This window comes from Callorhinus ursinus, unplaced genomic scaffold (assembly GCF_003265705.2).
Source record: "Callorhinus ursinus isolate GAN/ISIS: 27379988/994484 unplaced genomic scaffold, GSC_fseal_2.0 scaffold18, whole genome shotgun sequence".
Lineage (NCBI taxonomy): Eukaryota > Metazoa > Chordata > Mammalia > Carnivora > Otariidae > Callorhinus > Callorhinus ursinus.
The window spans coordinates 12,283,077-12,303,226 of record NW_027397080.1 but is presented as its reverse complement, the minus strand read 5'-3'; the positions used below and the strand labels follow the sequence as shown (position 1 = coordinate 12,303,226).

The window sequence follows — 20,150 nt, the reverse complement described above, 5'->3', positions numbered from 1 at the left end:
AAATGCACCACATATAGAAATACTGGAGGGACAAATGGACAACATACTGAAAGCACTTGGGAAAGTAGTTTGTTCAGATGAATTCTGGATATGCGTTTATGACAAAAATAAGTATGTTGGCCTTTTTTCTAAGAGTACTTTCTTCTTTGTCCAGAATTTGACCTTGTTCATTTCATAGGTAACAAAGTAAGAGCTATTCATAGTACATTAGATGGGAAACATTGATAAAATACTATAGTCACTAAATTCTGTGGATGTTTGCTCTGGAAGGAGCTTTTGGAGGACATCCTTTCCGATTTTCTGGTTTCTTAGATGAAGAAACAAAATTCTCAATCTGGAAATCCTCAAGCCTTCTGAAGCTCAGATTTCAGAAGTGGGGAGGGGGCCAGAACTCTAGTTCACTGGGTGCACATGCCCCACTTTGAGGGTATAAATTGTTCTTTTCTCACCCTTTTTGAACATTTTCTTCCAAAGCCCAAGTGGTAATAGCAAGGTGGAAAGAGAATTGGCAACAGTGGCCGTAGGGACACAAAACCACTTATACCACTTGGAAGGAGAGGCACCAGGGAGAAAAGGTCATGTCACGATGACTTCCCTGAAAAGCCACTGCCATACTCATGACAAAGGCCATCTAATTGGAGTGAAGGAGAAGATGCTCATGGTGTGATATGGACCTTTTAGGCTAAGTAACCAAAAACTGTTTCAGGAACAGAAACCTTCTTGTTCTCAGCTGTTTAAAATACAGTAATACAGGATCACAGAAACTTAGAACTGGAAAGGAATTAAGGAATCACTAGCACTACTAATACATAGATGAGGAAGTAGGTCCACGGTCAGACAGCAGACTGAGGGCTAGAGATTGAGACTTGTGACTTGCGATCCTCCAGTCTTGTAGATCTGCTCAAGGAGCTGACCTGCAGGCTCTGCCTGAGTTTGATGTAACTCCAAGATGCTTACTTAGCCCAGGAACAGTTAGGTAGTGACTGACCATCTATTATTATATGCCACCTGGAACCGCTCCTTCTATTCAGAGGGACAAGGTTGCAAACACTGAACAAGTATAAAATTAAGGCTGCAAAGGTTTAAAGTTAACTAAGGAGGCATAGTTTATTTTATTTTATAAAGATATTTTTTAAATGTATTTATTTGACAGAGAGAGAGAGAGAGCACAAGCAGGTGGAATAGCAGGCAGAGAGAGAGGGAGAAGCAGGCTCCCCGCCAAGCCAGGAGCCCGATGTGGGGCTTGATCCCAGGACCCCAGGATCACGACCTGAGCCAAAGGCAGTCGCCTAACCAACTGAGCCACCTAGGTGCCCCATAAGGAGGCATAGTTTAAAGACCACTGAAGGCTGGAAGGGTTAGGGAAGCTTTGAGAAAATGTGACTTGAGCTGTGCTTTCAAGCAGAGCTTTCTGACCGGCAACCTGTGGACAAGATTCAGCCCACCCACAATTTGTTTGTATTCCACTGTGATGACCCATAGTGGGTTGTTGTTGTTGTTTTTCCCCCCCAAACTCGGGAGCTTTCATATGAAAATCCCTATTTTGGAGTATCATGAAAACTGCAACACTAGGCCTATATTCACTTTAGCAATAAGGGCAAGAGCTGAGAGGCATAAATCCTCAGCTAAACACCCACAGTTCATTCTCATTACGCCCCTGACTCCCTGGGCGGTGAATGTGCTATTCATGTTTTGGGAAATGGGAAAGACAGCCCAGATAGGAGAATAAGACACAAAAGTGAAGATGAGTGGGTATGTTATAGGGTGGGGGAGCTGCCTTCCAAAGGGGAAAGACGTGTTTCCTAGGCCAAGACACATACCTGACTCTAGTATGAGAGTCTGGTGAGAGCCTGGTGCAACCATCTCAGTAAATGAACAAAAATAAAGTGTGTGCTGCTCGTAAGTCAAGAATGCCAACTTCACATACAAAGGGCAACATACTCATTCTCCTTCTACTCAGTATCTTCATTTTGGCATATTTAAAAATACAAACATTTTTTTTTTTTAAGATTTTATTTATTTGTCAGAGAGAGAGAGAGCTCCCACAAGCAGGGGGAGCAGCAGGCAGAGGGAGAAGCTGGCTCCCACTGAGCAAGGAGCCCTATGCGGGACTCAATCCTAGGGTCCTGGGATCATGACCTGAGATGAAGGCAGATGCTTAACCAACTGAGCCACCCAGGCATCCCAAAACACAAACATTTTAAAATTCACACAAAATTGTAACAAATTATAAATTTATTATAAATGAAAAGAAACATAATTTGTATCACATAATTACAACTGATTTGCTTTTACTGAACCCCATTATATAGCACTGGTGGTAAGAGGTGTAGTTACTCTGTTTCTCCTACTCAAGTCTGTACCCTACTTGGCTTAATATATCCCAAGAGCTCTTCCTATTCTGGATTCAGCTCTTCCATTAGACTCACAGTATTCCAGTGCACATTTTCACAATCAATGCCCCAAACAGCGCATGATATTCAAAGGCGTCCATGGGAAAAAAAAAAAAAAAGAGCCCTATGTCTGCCTGGAAATTCATCCTAACAAAAGGTAAAGAGATTCTTATAGACAGTTTTTGCTCGGAGGACCACAATTCAAATTTACAAAATGTGCCTAACAATAAAAAAGGCTAAGAAGCACCACCCCAACTATGCTGCTATGTATTCATTTGAGGAGCTACTATTCAAACCATGGTTCTTGGCCTAGTCTCCATTACCTCTACTTTCTGTTAAATACCCAAAGAAAAATATTAGTGCTTAGAATACTTAGGAAGCTCACAGACAATCTCTTCCTTTTAGGTCAAGTTTAGCATGCTATAATGATATCTGGCACCACCCAGTGGCAATCTTTGCTCATCTATGTGTGAATAAATAGCAACTTTGCAAACTCTTGTCATGGCAACAAAGAATACCTCAATCAATGAATAGACAATAGAATAACGTTGCAAATCAAACAAAAGAAGTTTCATTTTTTTTTTAAAGTTACCTCCTTTGAAAAGTTCAGATCATTTTAACATGGTTTTCCCACAACGAAGATCTTCGGTAATTTAAAAAAAAATGTTAAAACAATTATTTTCTTCTCTAAATGTATAAATATACTGGCTTTAATATAAAATTACATGTTAGAAGGAAGGGCCCATTTGTAAGGGTATTTAATTTTTCTTTTTTTTTTTTTAAAGATTTTATTTATTTATTTGAGGAGAGAATGAGAGAAAGAGAGAGAGCACATGAGAGGGGGGAGGGTCAGAGGGAGAAGCAGACTCCCCGCTGGGCAGGGAGCCCGATGCGGGTCTTGATCCCGGGACTCGGTATTTAATTTTTCTTATGGGAAAACAGTAAAATGTCCATACATTAGTGCTTTAAAATGTGAGAGAGAGAAACTCAGAGCTCTTTCTAGAGAAGTCTCTCAATTGTTAAACTATAATTATTTCTTCTAAGAAAATCAAGTGGAATACAGGATGGCTCTGTCCCACAGGAATCTAAAACACAACCTCTCCTAATGTATATATAGAAAATTGGGGCGCCTGGGTGGCTCAGTCGTTAAGCAGCTGCCTTCGGCTCAGGTCATGATCCCAGGGTCCTGGGATCAAGCCCTACATTGGGCTCCCTGCTCAGCGGGGAGCCTGCTTCTCCCTCTCTCTCTGCTGCTCCCCACTTGTGCTCTCTCGCTCTCTGTCGAATAAATGTATAAAATCTTAAAAAAAAAGCTCTGTTCTGCAAATCTCCATATTATCAACAGATACTGTAGAATTTATATCTTCTGAAAAGAGGAAAAAACAGTTCTTCACAGGAGGGAGTTTTAGGAGGGAATTTTTGTTTTGTTTTTTGGTATCTTAAATGTCAATGATCACAAAAACTTCTGGCTTCTCTTCATTATAGACCTGCATTGCTGAGTAGGTTATTGCCTTGACTTCAGTTCCCTAAAGCAGGGGTTAGAGAAAAAACAAGAAAGAAAAAGTGAACATCAAAATCAGAATTATTAATTCTAGCAACAACTGGCAGAAAGGCCAAATTTTACTATTATTCTGAAAAACTAAAAAGCCACATGAAACAAGCAGCTACTTGTATAGCATTCTCCACTCATCCAGCAACAATGCAACGTGTGCACAGGGAAAGTGAGCCGGCTGGGCGGTTAAGAGCTGCAGCTCGAGGCCTAGCTTTGTTCCCGCCTGGCTACGGAGGGTGTCTGACCTCTCCAGCATCTGCTTCCCCATTTATCAAATGGCTTGAATGGAGGAGCCCAAAGCTCTCCTACTGCCTGGCTCAGGGCTCCTCAAGACCTCCTGCCTGCAGTGTGACCCGGGCCCGAGGAACACAGACTCTTCTCTCCTCCTCCGCTGCTCACTCACTTTATCATGGGGTTCTCTCCATGTGTTTGATAACCCGACCCCGGTTTAGAACCCCAGGATTAGACATCCTCTTAGTTCCTTCCTGTTCTAGAAAAGAATCTACAAGAATTCCGTGTAGTGCAAAATGTCTCAGGCAATAGGTGACTGGCATTTGCTAGCTCCGTGGCATAAAAGAAATCTGACGATTTTGCAGACAGATTTGAAAGGCACCCACTTTTGCTTTTTTTCCCTCTGCCCTAATCACCTGGTGAAACCACAACCTAAATCCAGTTCAACTTTCTGCTACAGCAGCACGCACCATGCTAAACTGGTATCACCTGAAATCATGCCCACAGTCTCAGAAGGGTCCTCAACCTACTTGAGACCTTCTCACCCTCTGAAAGCATGACTTTCCATCTTCACCACCAGCATCCCTCTCTCATTCTCACCCTCAGGCCGTGCCTCCTAGAGAACACAGGAGCGATCAGGAAGAACTGGCTCATCTTCTCCCATCAAATCTACCATCTCCGGCGTCTCGACTCACATGAGCTTTGCCTCCTGTGACAACGAACAGCCCGGCCCTGCTCCTATCAGAAGGCTGACCCCTGACCCTGGACACTCTGTCCCCTACCTCCCTTACCAACTTAAGGTCTTTGCTCTGAAATTATTCTCTCCCTCTCCAGCATGATCCATTTGCCCTGAGTTCCTAGATCACTTCCACGTAGACTACACTACTCCTCGCTGCTACAAACCTCTTTGCCAAAACAAGACAAAACAACTTTTCCCTTCCCCACCACATTCCCCTCTGGCTATTAACTGGTCTATCCAATATGTTCCCTTTTTCTGCAAACTCTTTGAAAGAATCGTCTCAATATGCTGCCCCCACTTCCCTCTCTCTCATTCATTCGCTCTCTGACCCACACATCTTTCCACTGATTAGTAAATCCAAGGTCAACTGTCAATCCTCATCTCACTCTGAGCAGACTCAAGGGCATGTGATATCTGGCTTTAGGGCACCCTTCTTTTGCTCCCTCTCATGAGGCTCTCCTTCTCCCTTCCGTTCTGGCTCTGTCCCTTCCACAGTTGGGGGCCCACAGCTCAGTCCTCTCCATACTCTCTCGTATCTGTAGCTCCCTCCTTGGTAATCTTATCTAGTCCTATGGCTATAAATACCATCCATTCAGTGATGGCTTCCAGACTGAGATCTCCAGATCCACCTATCTCCCAAACAAGTCATCCTACAGACAAGTGCCTATTATGCGACATCTCCGTTTAGATATCTAATATACACCTCAAACATAGTATGTTCAAAAGAAAGTTCCACTGTGTCTTTTGTATTATAGTTCACATGGCCCCCTCTCCTGGTTTCTCTTCTTTACTGCTTCTCTCCCAAGGTTTCCTCACCAGGCTTCACTTCATCATGTTGTGCTTGAAGAAATGATACCGCAACTCCTAGAAGCAACCAGGAGTCCTCAGTCACCCTGAACTAATTTAGGTCTCCTTGGCCTAAACAGGGGTCAGCAAACTGCAAATCATGGGCCAAATCCAGGCGGCTACCTGGTTTTGTACAGCGCCCCCCCCCCCACCACTAAGAATGGCTTTTACTTTTCTAAATGGTTGGGGGAAAAAAAAACCCACAAAAGAATATCTCATGACATTTGAAAATGATATGAAATTCAGATTTCAGTGGCCATGACGTTTTACTGGAATACAGCCACAGTCGTTCATCTCTGTGCTGTCTGTGGTAGCTGCAGTGGTCAACAGAGGAGCTGAATATTGCTCTTCTATCACTCTTGTTCCACAAAGCTTCAAACATGATCTAGCTCTTTACAGAAAGCATGTGCCTGCCCCTATTCCTCCATACAGATCTGACTGGTATAGAGTAAAGCCATACAGGGTGGTAAATACAGAATCTGGAGATGCACAGAAAGTAGAAGGTGCTTTAGAGAACATTCAGTCCAACACCTTCATTAAAGGGAGAGACACAGAAGCTCGAAAAGGCAAAGGGACTTTTAAGTCTTACAAAAATCTGTAACAAGCCTGACCCTAGAACCCAAGTACTGACTCCTAATCCACCAAGTCAGATGAGTGAAGTCCCAGTGTTTAGACATAACAGGGTCAGAGAAGTCTGAGGAAACCTTACGACTTTACACCAATTTATTAGAACCCACTGAGGTTTACCATCATATACTGACTTAATGGTAAAGAAGTATAAAATGTTTTTAATGGCTGGATTTAAAAACATACCTGAGGGTGCTTGGACAATGAAAATTCTTCTCCCCACCTTGAGAAGGAAAATTAAAACATGATTAAGACTTCCAAGATTTAATATTTATTTATCCTTTACATATTTTAAAATAAACCTTATCAATGTGGTTAAGATATGAGAAACCAAAAGAGATGGGGGGGTAAGGCAGCTATTAATTTCAGTTTGACTGCCAGTAAATACAGCTGTTGAGGGACTTATGTGCTATAGCTATTTCAACAAGGTTGATGGTTGCCGTAAAAAAAAAAAAAAAGTGCCCTTGTATAGTGTGCATGTGGTAGATTCTCAATACACATTGTTTAATGACTATTGTTTTATAATAGAGTAGCATGTTCAAAATTTTCACTGTACTCAAAGCTACAGAACTAATTAATTACTATCTCCTATTGCAGAAAGCAGGTGTGAGTACTGCAGAGGCAAAATACTACATGCTGTAATATTATTATCTTAAATCGGTTTGCATTTTATAACTTTTCAGAAAATGTCCATGGCCTGTATATAGAAGGCCCTAAAAAGGTACTCTCCTAGAACCTGGGATAAGTATCTCCTCTCCCTTTAACACGAATGTGACTAGAGATCACAGGAGGAGAAGCAGTAGTGGTAGCAGAAAGAACAAAGCTTTGTGGGGTTTTTTAATGATTTATTTATTCGAGAGAAGAGGGAGAGAGCAGGGCTCAGGTGGGTGCAGAGGGAGAGGGAGAGCGAGAGAGAATCCCAAGCAGACTCTGCCAAGTGTGGAGCCCAACATTGGGCTTGGTCCCATCTCGAGATTATGACCTGAGCCAAAACCAAGAGTCCGACGCTCAAGTGACTGTGCCACCCAGACACCCCAAAAGAACAAAGCTTTAAAATTCTGTTCAACTATGTATTAGCTAAGTACCCTTGGAGAAGCCGGATTCCTTACCCATTTAAAAAAAAAAGAAAGAAAAAAGAAAAGGAGGGGAAATAATAAAAGACCTCATTTTACAAAAAGAAACAAATCAAATTCAACATAAAGTGGAAGAAATGGACTTTATATAGAAATAACCTAAAAGATATCCTTAAGTGACTGAAGAGATTCGGGAAACACCAAGTCCAATCAAAGAGATCTAATCAAGTGTTTGAAACTCTAGCAGGAAAAGTATAATTTGTTAACAGAAGGGACCAGTTTGAACAGAGTCCAGGTGTGAGGATCTACAAAAAGGATGCATTAGTGCTTCCTGTCACCCAGCCAGGCTTCATGCAAAAAAATTTTACACTAAAAATCAATAAATTGGGAATCAGGTTCAAGAACCAGTATCAATTTCATTCTGACAATTTTCTGGTCCTCCAAAGCTGAGAACCAAAACCCTTGCTTCCAGGGCTCATAAAGCTTAACCTGCAGAGCTCCACTGGGATGCGACTGGACCTCTGACTTCATATTTTTGTCTTCTGGCATCCTAGGTTCAGTGCAGAATTTTAACAACCTTCATGACTTGCTACTTAAAAGATTTTCATATATGTGCTGCCAAAGCGAGCACAAAAAGATTTTCAAAACATACCCAATTGACCGTAATTTGAAATTTCTTTGATCAATCTGAAGTACTTTCACTTCCTAAAGAGGAAAAAAAAATTTAATTTTAAAAAGTGTTTGTAACAGACCATCTACTAAAACATGTCTAATAATTGTCAAAACACCATGTTGTATACCTGAAACTAATATTGTATATCAACTATACTTTAAATTTGCAAAAACATGCCTAGGTTATCCCCTTTCCTAGAAATCAATAGCATACTACTTCTCTGAAGCAAAGAAAATTAAAATGTTAACTAAAGTAGAACAAATGAAATATATTTCAAGGAAATAAGGCTTTCTCTTACATATTCAAGGGAAATATTCTTGAAAAATGTACAATCTAAAAACATGAGTCAAGAAATTTCTCTGTAAAACAGAATAGGATGACACAGGATTTCAATCATTCTCAGCCCATTTGTAAATAACACTGTAGGCTCTTGACCTCTGTAAGACAAGTGACCAGTTAGAAGAGTGTACGTAGTGGGGCTGGGAAGGGAGAGAATGGAGGGGTGTGGAAGCAAGGAGGGCCCTGTGTCTTAGGTTAACAATGATGTTGGAGAGGGGTTCCCTTCTCAAGGTTGATGGCAACAAGCAATATCCATTTGGCTTTTCCTTTTTCATGTTAAGGAAAGCCGAGAACAATTTTTAAATTTAGGCCAACATGGCAGAACTACTAAATTTCGCATGGGACAAGGGAACACATGGATGGACATAAATATAGTTCAAACTTGGGAGACATAAAAAGTGTGGGTGAAGACAGCAGGTGCATTCTTATCACACAATCCTGATTAGTGACAAGTATATGGTAAGAGATCTAAATATTACAAAATGCATATACATAGGGCAAGTCAGGTTAACCAAGAAGTCCCTATTTTCTTCAAATCAGTATCATCTTATGTATCCATATGGCTTCGTTTTGCATGTGTTCTATTCTCAATCACTTTTTCTTTTAAAATCTGAACTAAGAACCCACTGCTCAGTAAAAAAGAAAAACCCTTGCTTACCCGGGGTATAAAGAATTCATCAGCACTGAACTTATAAAGCCACTCATCCAAAAAGTGAAACAGCAGAGACTGTAAGTCATCTCCTACATAGGATCAAGAAGAATCACGATAATATGAGGTTTAATAATTCTTGTCTCTAAAAACTTGTTTGAATTTAAAAGTGCAAGGAATGGGGCGCCTGGGTGGCTCAGTCACTAAGCGTCTGCCTTCGGCTCAGGTCATGATCCCAGGGTCCTGGGATCGAGCCCTGCATCGGGCTCCCTGCTCCGCAGGAAGCCTGCTTCTCCCTCTCCCGCTCCCCCTGCTTGTGTTCCCTCTCTCGCTGTGTCTCTCTCTCTGTCAAATAAATAAAATCTTAAAACAAAAAAACAAATAGTTTAAAAAAATAATAAAATAAAATAAAAGAGCAAATTCTTAGGGTAGCCAAAAGAGGAAGAACAGGCTCATAATTAATTTTGTCGTTCTTATTGTGAAAATGTACTTAAGTTATGCAGAACACTGTACATTTGCATGACAATTTCTTCCCTGTGAATAAATTGGTTACCTTGGGTTTCTACTTCTACTGTTTGCAGGGGCTCCACAGTCCCAGTATCTGTCATGTAACCAAACATGGCCATTGCACATTGTTCAAATGCTTCCTCCAGAGTATCTCCCCACGCATGTAACCTAAGGAAATACATTTATGCCCTGTGTAATAAAAATCTACAGCAAGAGAGAAAACTTACAGCAAGGTCAAAATAAAATCAGCATGATAAATACAAATCCAAAGGCCTCAATCAATCTAATGGCATGGAAACCAGGTTCCTTTAAATCATCATTTTCATGTTGTAAAGGAACCAAAATAGGAAGAGAGAATTAAAACTAGGGACAGCAAGATTAAAACATCAGACTTCCTATTTAAGAACATGATTTCAAAGGCATAAACTGCAGGTGTACTCACTGGACATCTGCTGTATGATCCAAATCTGAGGGAAAGAGGGAAAAATACACTATGTCATTAAACTTGACTAGCAAATCACAAGAAACTCTAGTTCATTATTAAGAACATTATCCTTTGGGGCGCCTGGGTGGCTCAGTTGGTTGCTTTCAGCTCAAGTCATAATCCCAGGGTCCTAGGATGGAGCCACCGCATTGGGCGCCAAACTTAGCAGGGAGCCTGCTTCTCCCTCTCCTTCTGCCCCTCCCCCGGCCCTGCTCATTTTCTCTCCCTCTCAAATACATAAAAAAAAACCTAAAAAAAAAAAAAAAATTATCCTTCAAAAACAAGAAAATGTGGGGCAAACCTCACCTTTTGCTACCATTTACATAAGAAAGTTAACTGGTTTCTTAAAGGTTACTTCTTAAAAGGTCAAGATTTGTATTTAAATAACAATTTCTAGGAGGCAGCAGGGCCAGGAGCTTCAAGGTGATCTAAAGTGTCTAATACATTGTAGTATCTCAATAATGCCATTTCCTGCCATTTGTTACTTTTCCTCAACAAATCAGTATCTTTTCTAAATATGTGCTGTGTGAATGGTCAAAATTCTAGGAACCACTTCATCAAAGATATAAAATTTCAGATTTCTCTGTCTTACCTTTTCATGAACAGCTAACCAAATCCTATACAAAACAGGTTTGTCTTTTTAAAACAAGAGCCAAGTTTTTTATTTGTTGATTTCTTTCATTTGAAGTCTCCTCAATGATACCCTTGGCTAATAAAGTGGTTTTAGAAAGTAAACTCTGCAATATGTTTGTGAGCTTTTTCCTGATATCCCCACCTAAAATTAACAACCGCTCCTATCACAAACTCCTACTGGATCTATATCTCAACGTTTCACAGTCTGTTCTTCACTGGTATCATGACTTCTATCAGTTCTTCCCACTTGGGATCACAGAATAGTCAGGCTAGAAGGAAGCCGTGTAGCTCATTTATTATAATTCCCTCACTTACAAGAAGAAACCTGGGGCGCCTGGCTGGCTTGGTCTGTAGAGTATGCAACACTTGGTCAGGATCATGAGTTCAAGCCCCATGTTGGGTGTAGAAAATCATTTAAAAAAATTTTTTTTTCAAAAAGGAAAAAACCTGAAATCCAAAGATCGTGTGACTTGTTAAAGACTACTGTTGATTAGAGGCAAAGGTGGGCACAGAATTGAGAAGTCCCAAGCACCAGGCTAGTAGACTTTGCACCATAACATATAGTCTTCTGGTGGCACTCAAGGTTCAAATCCGTCTTTAATTCATTCAAAAATATTCCTGTGGACTTAATACGTTTGAGGCACTAGGAGATGACCAAGAGAGAAGATAAACAAGTTAAACGAAAAGGTGACGTATTAACCCTAGAGAAATGAACGCCTCTGTCCAGAATGCTCACAGCAATTTATTCCTCCAAATTAAAAACTGAGTATCTGGGCGCCTGGGTGGCTCAGTTGGTTAAGCGACTGCCTTCGGCTCAGGTCATGATCCTGGAGTTCCAGGATCGAGTCCCGCATCGGGCTCTCTGCTCAGCGGGGAGTCTGCTTCTCCCTCTGACCTTCCCCCGCCTCCTGCTCTCTTTCTTTCTCAAATAAATAAATAAAATCTCTAAAAAATAAAAAATAAATAAAATAAATAAAAACTGAGTAAAACAAAGACACAAGGCGGTACTGCTCAGTGATAAAACAGTGCGACCTACGGACTCATGCATTAACATGAATCTCAAAAACGTTAAATGAAAACTGCAGAACTCTCAGCACCTAACACCCGTATCCAAAACTCCTGTGCCAAGAGTGATCAAACTTTAGCACAGATGGGCTTCTAACAGCATAAGCCTTGCTCCTAGAATCACCCCAGCCCGAGCGCATTAGACTACCTGCTGGAGAAAGTGCTACACAGCCAGAATTTACTGTTTGTTCCAGCCCAAACCTGACAATAGGCCCTTAACCTCCCTTTCTTACAGCATTTACTAAAAAGGGCTTACAACAGTGAATATTTATCTCTTACAACTCAGCAGGGTCCTTCTCAAGGACTCCACAGCCATTCCTCTGAAATGTAATCATCTGGAAGGACTCCCAGTCCCTGTGGAAAGATAGAATCTGAACTTCGAACTTCGGTAACTGCCTGCTACCATACTGTAGGCCTAATTGAATTTACAGACTAACCATTAGTGATTTTTCACTTCTCTGACTCTACTGAGCTCCCACTCTCCCCTCTTCTGCATTTGCCCTTTAAAAGGTCCCATCACCTCTGTGCAATTCGGAATGGAGCTCAGCTCTTTCTCCTACTGTAGTTACTGAATAAAATCCCATTCACCACTTTAACGTCCAGCTGCGTTTATTTTTGATACTGAGTGAAGAAGTCAGGCATAAAAGAATCTATACCGTGTGGATCCACTTGCGTCAAACTCTTAAAACAGGCAAAATTAAGCTCTGGTGATAGAAATCCAAACTGCCTCAAAGATGTGGGGGCTTGCAGGAAAAAAGCAAAAGGGAACTTTCTAGGGTAATGGAAATGTTCTATAGCCTGATTGAAGTTTGGTTACAATCCAATGTATAACACACTCCAATGATAAATACATGTATGTATCAGTTTACCGAACTTTTTTAAAAAACATTTTTAAGTAATCTCTACACCCACTGTGGGGTTCGAACTCACAACCCTGAGATAAAGAGTGGCATGCTCTGCCGACGGAGCCAGCCAGGTGCCACCAATCTCATCAAAAATATCTTTAATTACTGGGAAACTGTCAAGCTCATGATGGTATATACAAGTTTTCCAAAATTTGAATTTCACTCAAAACCTTGAATTTTATCATTGCCAACAAATATCGTGTTATTTTCCTTGATGTGACAGAACTTTATTTAAAGAAATTATCTGCCAAATACCCGTCTGAATAACAAAAACAAAACAAAAACACAGTTCACAGCTCGATTACACAGGTTCTTTTCCTCCAGGTAATCAATACTTTGACAACCAGCAGAAATACTTTATGCATAATTTCCATGTTGTTTCACAGAACATTAAAAAGACATGTACTCAGTGGTCAAGATTTAATAAAACTGACAGTCCTTATTGATTCATCAAGGACATCTTTAAGTAAAAATCTTCTTTTAATTTTAACTACAAGGCAGTAAGGAATAAAGTGACTCCCAGCAGAGTTTGGTGCCACTGCCTCAATCTGTGCTAAAGGGACAGCAGTTTTACCCCTCCAATGCCTCTGCACCATCAGCACAACTATCAACAGAGTAAAAGAGCAAATAGCTCAGTATTATTATGGAAGTAGTTTTGACATCACAGATCCTCTGAAAGGGTCTGGGAAACTCCAGAGGGTCCAAGGACCACACTTTGAGAACTGAAAACTATGGAAGAATAGGAAATAAATTTAACTTGGACTGAGGGGTTAAGAATTCCCAAAGGAAACAAGACTTAACACTGTAAGAGCCAAGAGACTAAGGGTGATCTGAATCTGTTTGCTCATTCTCTTATTCCCAATTTCTGCTCAGTGCCCGATACATAACAGGTGTGCAACCATATTGCTGAACGAATAAACGAGATGGTAACTATGCTGAGTCTAAACGGAAAAACAGAGCTACATACAGGATAAGCTTGGGAGGAGGTCTGGGGGTCATCTGTGGAAAGAAATGAAACTAGGAGAAAATACAGACCAATCTCACATTACATCAAAGACTGTACAAAATGTTGGCAAGTAGAATCCAGTATGATCAAGTGGGATTTATTCCAGAACGCCAAGATTCAATTATTAGGAAACAGATTAATGTAACTCATATATGATCCGCTCCATAGATATAATCATGAAATGTATCATAAAAATATTAACAGGATTTTTGAGCAAAAGGATTTTTTTCTGTACAACAAATTGAAAAAAGTTAAACTATCTTTCCTTCTCTCATTCTTAATTGCTATATTTACTGAATGTTTTTGTGGTATAATAAAAATATATAATTGGTCTTTGTCCCTGGTTTCTGGCAAAGCTCCTAAAACGCTTGGATTTTCCTAAATGATAGGAGTGTCTTGTTATTATTCATTAATTATCCCCTTCTGTCCACACCTGAGTCTATGCTTTTAAGGTTACTCAGGGTAGGGCTCCTAGATAGCCTTAGAATGGGACAGTCACCAGGATGATCAAACACATGATTAAAGAGTGGGAACTTTCAGCCCCACCCCCTCACCACCAATGAGTGTGTGTCTGGCCTGTGGAGGGTGGAACAAGAGACTAAGCTATAGACTCGTAAAGAGATTTAGAGAACATCCCACTGATGAACTCATCAAGGTGCTAGGAGGATGACGAGCCCAGAGCGGGTATGGAAGCTCCAAGCCCCTCTCCCCCTATCTTGCCCAATGCATGGCCTCCATTAGACTGTTGCTTAGTTGTACCCCCTATAATAAAATTGGTAAACCCAAGTAAAGCATTTACCTGAGTTCATGAATTGTTCTAGCAAATTACTGAACTTGAGCCGAAGGGGGGCTGGAAGGGATACGTGGGACCACCAGAAATTGCAATTGGCTAGGCAGAAGTGTAGGTAGCCTGGGTGCCCCATTTGGGGCTGGTCTGAAGTGGGAGCAGTCCTGTGGAACTGAGCCCTTAACCAGTGGGGTCTGTGCTAATTCTGGGGAGTTAGTGTCAGAATTGAATTGAATTGATGGACACCTAGTTGGTGTCAGAGAACTGGAAAACTGCTTGATGTGGAGAAACCGTACATTTCATGTCAGGAGTGGTGTTAGCAGGGGGTGCCTGGGTGGCTCAGTTGGTTAAGCGTCCAGGTCTTGATTTCGGCTCAGGTCATGATCTCAGGGTCGTGGGACTGAACTCCGAGTCGGCCTCTGGGCTCAGCGAAGAATCTGTTCTAGATTCTCTCTCCCTTTCCCTCTGCCCCTCCCCCCAGCTCTCTCTCAAATTAGTAAAATCTTAAAAAGAGTGGTGTCAGAGGAAAGAAAACAGATGTTTTATAATGCATATATTATGATAATGCAGTAAAGCATACAAAATTCAAAGTGTGCAATGAAAAAAAATTGGAGACGATGGCCCAAGAGTATCAACTGAAAATTATACTAACTGTAAGAGAATTCCATAAAAAGGCAGTGTAAAAAATTATACAACTCAATAGCTTTCACAATTTTAATCAATTAACAGGATAGACAGAGATGATAGCATGAAGAAAGGATCATTTACATTTACATCAGAAACAAAAAGATGTGGAGTGCCTGGTTGGCTCTGTTGGTAAAGCATGCAACTCTTTTTTTTTTTTTTTTTTTAGAGCATGCAACTGTTGATCTCAGGGTCATGAGTTTGAGTTCCACGTTGGACACAGACATTACCCAAAAAAAAACAAAAAAGATGAAATACCTAAAAATAACCTTCTCAGGATACACAAAATAAGATTTGAATACCCTATTCCTAGAGAAAAAAGCTAATGTAAATATTAAAGCTTTAATTCTCCCTAAATTCATAATTAATATGAATGAAAAATACCAATAGTAATTTTTCAATCTGTGGGGTTTTTTTAAGTTTTTATTTAAGTAATCTCTACACCCAGTGTGGGGCGCAGCACAGAGCCTACTTAAAAAAAATAAAAATAATAATAGGAAAGGAGGTGAAAAGGTAGCCAAATAAATGCCACTCTGGCATAAAGATCATTTTGAGCTGAAGACTGAGAGAAGATACAAGAAAAACTCTCTGCCTTCCCCACTCTATGCCTAAAACAGAATTTTGTAAAGGTGCTCCCCATTGCCTATCAGCAAGGAAATTAATCATCAGAGAAAACTCTAGACCCCTATCCACCCAGAGTCAGCACCAGAGGAATCAACATAATAAAGTTTCCTAACTAGCCCTCATCTTCCATTAGTTCCCCCATATATTTATCTTCCCACAATTGGCTGCCCCACAAGTACAAAGTGCTTTTCCATTGTCTTGTCATTTCTCTACAAAATTACTGCTCCTGTCAAGAAGCTATGTAAGCTCAAGTTCTTCATTGCTGAAGCTGAGTGATGTATACGTGGAAGTCATCATACTATCCCCTTAGTTTTGTCTACATTTATATATAGCTGGTGTTTATCCTTATACAGGAAAAAAAAAAGCAAGAATGGCAAGAAAGGAGGAGTACTGGGTGGTTCAGTTGGTTAAGCATCCCTGTCTTAATTTTGGCTCAGGTCATGATCTCAGGTTGTGAGATCGAGCCCCACGTTGGGCTCTGCACGGGGTGTGGAGGCTGCTTAAGAGCTGAAGATTCTCTTCTGCCCCCCCAAAATAAAAAAGAATGGCAGGAAAGGGGCAAATAGTGAGGGGAGAGTGTCCTACAAGATATTAAAAGATAGAATAAAGCCTCAATAATTAAAACTACAGCACTGGCACATAAAAAGAGACAGAAGGAAGGAACAGAATAGTTAAGTCCAGCTACAGACCTAAATATAGGTAGGGGAATTCTGTATATGAGAAAGATGTCCCATTTCAATCACAGGAGAAAAGACAGACTGCTGAAGAAATGAAGTCAGAACATCTGGTAAGTCACCTGGAAAATAATTAAATCAGATACTTAATTTCTACCTTACTCTAATTCTGATGTTTTGAAGATTAAAATGTTAAAAAAAAAAAACTAGAAACAAGAACAATCTATAACTATTAGCAAAAATATGGTTCTCACAAATACAAGCAAGAAAAAGCCAAACACTAAAGGAAGACATACTGGGCATGCCTGGCTGGCTCAGTCAGTAGAGCATGTGATGCTTGACCTCTGAGTTGTGAGTTCGAGCCCCACGCTCGGTATGGAGCCTACTTAAAATAAAAAAAAGTTAGAAAGAAAAAAGGCATACTGTATAATTCCATTTATATAATATGCAAAAACAGGCAAAGCTAATCTATGATGTTAAAAGTCAGGCCAATAGGGGGGGGGGGTCCTGGCTGGCTTAGCTGGTGGAGCGTGAGAGGCTTAATCTGGGGGCTATGAGTTCAAGCCCCACGTTGGGTGTTGAAATTACTTAAAAATAAAATCTTTAAAAAAAAAAGGCTAATGGGAGTAGGGAGAATGGTGGTGACTGGAAAGGAGCATGAGATGAGCTGCGGGGAAGCTGTAATATTGTTTATCCATCTGGTCAGTTATATAGGTGTATTCAGTTTGTGAACATTCACTTATGATATATGCACTCTTCGGTACATGTATTATGCTTCAATAAAAGTTTTTATTTCCAAGCACACCTGCCTGGCTCAGTTCATAGAGCATGCAACTCTTGATCTCAAGGTGGTAAGTTCAAGCCCCACATTGGGTGTAGAGCTTACTTACAAAAAAAAAAAAAAAGTTTTCATTTCCAAATGTACTAGAAGAAAACACAGGAGAGTTATTTTACTATCTCAGAGTGGGCAAAGCCTTCCTGACTTCCCAGAAGCCATAAAAAGTTAATAAATTTCACTACATAAAAATAAATTTCTAGAGTAAAACAAACAAAAACAACCCAACAGAAAAATGGGTAAGAATATGAATGTACACATCGCAGAAAGGGACATAACAAATAGCTCCACACATACAGAAATATGTTCAACTTCACTTATAATAAGAAAAAATGCAACTAATATGACAAGATATTTAAATTAGAAAAGACCAAAAAGTATGGTTATGCAATAAATGGGTAGAAGTGTGAGGAAAGAGGCACGCTCACACAATGCTAATGAGAGTATAAACTGTCATAACCTCACTGGAGATCAATTTAGCAATAAGTGTTAAAAATAAAAATGTACATATCCTTTGACAGAGCAGCATAACTTCTGGAAATTCACAGATATACTTGCACATGTGCAAAACAATAGATGCACAAGTATATTCACTGCTGCATTGTTTCTAATAACAAAAGACTAGAAATAACACAAATGTCTATCAACTGGAAATTGGTTAAATAAAGTAAATGTTAGAGAACATCTTTGCATGTATACATAAGAAAATGGTAAGGGCTGTTGATGTTGACCTGGCGAGTAAGACTAGACGGTCGGGAATCAGGGCTAAGAGAGACTTTCACACAGTATACCTCTCGTACTTTTTGAACCAGATACAAGACTTATTCTTTTTTAAAGATTTTATTTGACACAGAGAGAGAGATAGTGAGAGAGAGAGAGAGAGATAGTGAGAGAGAGAGCAAAAGCAGAGGGAGTGGCAGGGAGGCAGAGGGAGAGGGAGAAGCAGGCTCCCCGCAGAGCAAGGATCCCGATGCGGGGCTGATTCCAGGACTCTAGAATCATGACCTGAGCTGAGCTGAAGGCAGCCGCTTAACCAACTGAGCTACCCAGGCGTCCCCAGATACAAGACTTATTAAAAACTGTTTTTAAGGGGCGCCTGGGTGGCTCAGTCAGTTGAGTGGCTGCCTCTGGCTCAGGTCATGATCTTGGGGTCCTCGGATGGAGCCGAAGTAGGGATCCCTGCTCAGTGGGAAGTCCGATTCTCCCTCTCCCTCTCTCCCTCCTCCCGCTCGTGATCCCGCGATCTATCACTCTCAAACAACTAAAATATTTAAAAAACTGTTTTTAAGAGAAAAATGAGCAAGGGAGATATGTGGGTTCAGAACCCAGTATGCCATGGTAAATAAACTCTACAGAGGACAAAAGAAAATTAATGAGATTTTATTTTTTTAAAGATTTTATTTATTTATTTGACAGAGAGAGACACAGCGAAAGAGGGAACACAAGCCGGGGGAGAGGGAGAAGCAGGCTTTCCGCCGAGCAGGGAGCGAGCGGGATGCGGGGCTCAATCCCAGGACCCTGGGATCATGACCTGAGCCGAAGGCAGACGCTTAACGACTGAGCCACTCAGGTGTCCCAAATTAATGAGATTTTAAAGTAGAAAAATAAAAGTCAGATTTGTGCTCCCCAAACCATAGCAACCTTTAGGGAGGATAACTAAACGTTTATATAGAAGATCAGAATCTGCACTATACTTTCAGATGTATTATCTGATTTACTCCTCAGATTAAGGAATTAAGGTGCAAAGAGAGGTTATCTGATTTGCCTTAAGTTAACAAAGCTGTTCATGGCAAAACCAAGTCTTTTTACTAAAAACACGATCCAGGTAAATCACCAAGTTAGCAGTTCCCTACTCGGCTTTCTATAAGTCCTCTAACGTAACCACACTCTAACCACCCCACTTTTGGAGATACATACGGGCGACAACCGGGCAAACGCTTGAAAATATGCTTATCTTTAGAATGAATACACTGGTAAAATTCGCACAAGGTAATGTGACTAGGTAAATGTAGAAAGAGTTCAAGAGACTGTAAATGTGTCAGCCCAGTTTCCCGACTCTCAGACCAGGTGGCTTTTTCCTTCAGCATCCCCCAGACAGGGACCTACAATACAGGGCGAAACGGGATCAAGCCTGAAGGCTAGGCCGGAAGACCTGTGCAAGGAGAGAGAGAACATGAGAGAAGCGAGCCACCTACTCACACTCGTACTTCCGAATGACTGGAGGATACTTGGCCTTGATCGCCTTCTGCTCTTCAGTCAAATTGTAATCTCGAACATCTTCCTCCTGCGCCATAATTGCAGCACTCTACACTCTACTTCCGCCCTTCGTTAGCCGGACTTCGGCTCTGAATTACAACTTCCGCTCTAGACTCCGCCCCCCCTTGGCACGCCCCCTTAAAGAACCAGGACTCCATTCTCGCCTATGTACTTTATACCCTAAGATTTCTATCCTAGGGCCTGCTGCTGGGAGCACATCTTTAATAGGCTTAGGCCCTATTTTCTGCGTTTACTTCATCCGTTCTAAGAAATAAGGAAAAATAAATTGGAGGACCTAGGAGTAGGGAGACACTTGAACTAGACACCCCTATGTCTGAGTGGTTGGAAGCCTTTTCTTTCCGCCTCACTTCCAGAGTTGTTAACTAGACCCGAAAGCATCCTACATTTCTCATCTGAGTATTTTGACAGTATCGGGAGCTAAACGGCCTTTAAGAAAATGGCTGCCCCCTGGAGAGTGCGGACTAAACCTCTCACGTGACCCGGCGGTCGCACTCCCACCGGCTCCGCGCGCGCGCAATCGAAGGAAGTCGGCTCCGGGCCGTATGGG

The 20,150-nt window shown here is 41.0% G+C and overlaps 1 protein-coding gene across 4 annotated transcripts; it reads right to left on the bottom strand.

The window, feature by feature from the left end:
• Positions 1-2,217: 2,217 nt before the first annotated feature.
• Positions 2,218-20,060, bottom strand: ZBTB8OS (zinc finger and BTB domain containing 8 opposite strand). Of its 4 annotated transcripts, none has more exons than XM_025856670.2 (7): positions 19,526-20,012; positions 10,072-10,096; positions 9,676-9,797; positions 9,132-9,214; positions 8,114-8,166; positions 6,575-6,611; positions 2,218-3,919 (listed from the first exon to the last, which is right to left on the bottom strand). In XM_025856670.2, the coding sequence occupies exons 1-7, from the start codon at positions 19,617-19,619 to the stop codon at positions 3,833-3,835; spliced, it is 501 nt and encodes a 166-aa protein (XP_025712455.1). In that variant the 5' UTR covers positions 19,620-20,012; the 3' UTR covers positions 2,218-3,832. The 4 variants fall into 4 exon arrangements, with proteins under 4 accessions (XP_025712455.1, XP_025712456.1, XP_073759096.1 ...); XM_025856671.2 differs by having other exon boundaries at positions 19,522-19,636; XM_073902995.1 differs by lacking the exons at positions 8,114-8,166; positions 9,132-9,214; positions 9,676-9,797 and adding an exon at positions 4,722-4,724 and having other exon boundaries at positions 2,218-3,909; positions 19,522-19,646.
• Between the last annotated feature and the right edge of the window lie 90 nt (positions 20,061-20,150).

Bases quoted from the DNA above. Each gene is read 5' to 3' on its own strand.
- ZBTB8OS (XM_025856670.2), bottom strand. From the start codon at position 19,619: ATGGCGCAGGAGGAAGATGTTCGAGATTACAATTTGACTGAAGAGCAG. The intron at 8,167-9,131 runs GTAAGCAAGGGT...TTTCCTCTTTAG, and splicing joins ATGAATTCTTTATACCCCGG to GAAGTGAAAGTACTTCAGAT. The intron at 3,920-6,574 runs GTATGTTTTTAA...CCCCTGCTTTAG, and splicing joins CATTGTCCAAGCACCCTCAG to GGAACTGAAGTCAAGGCAAT.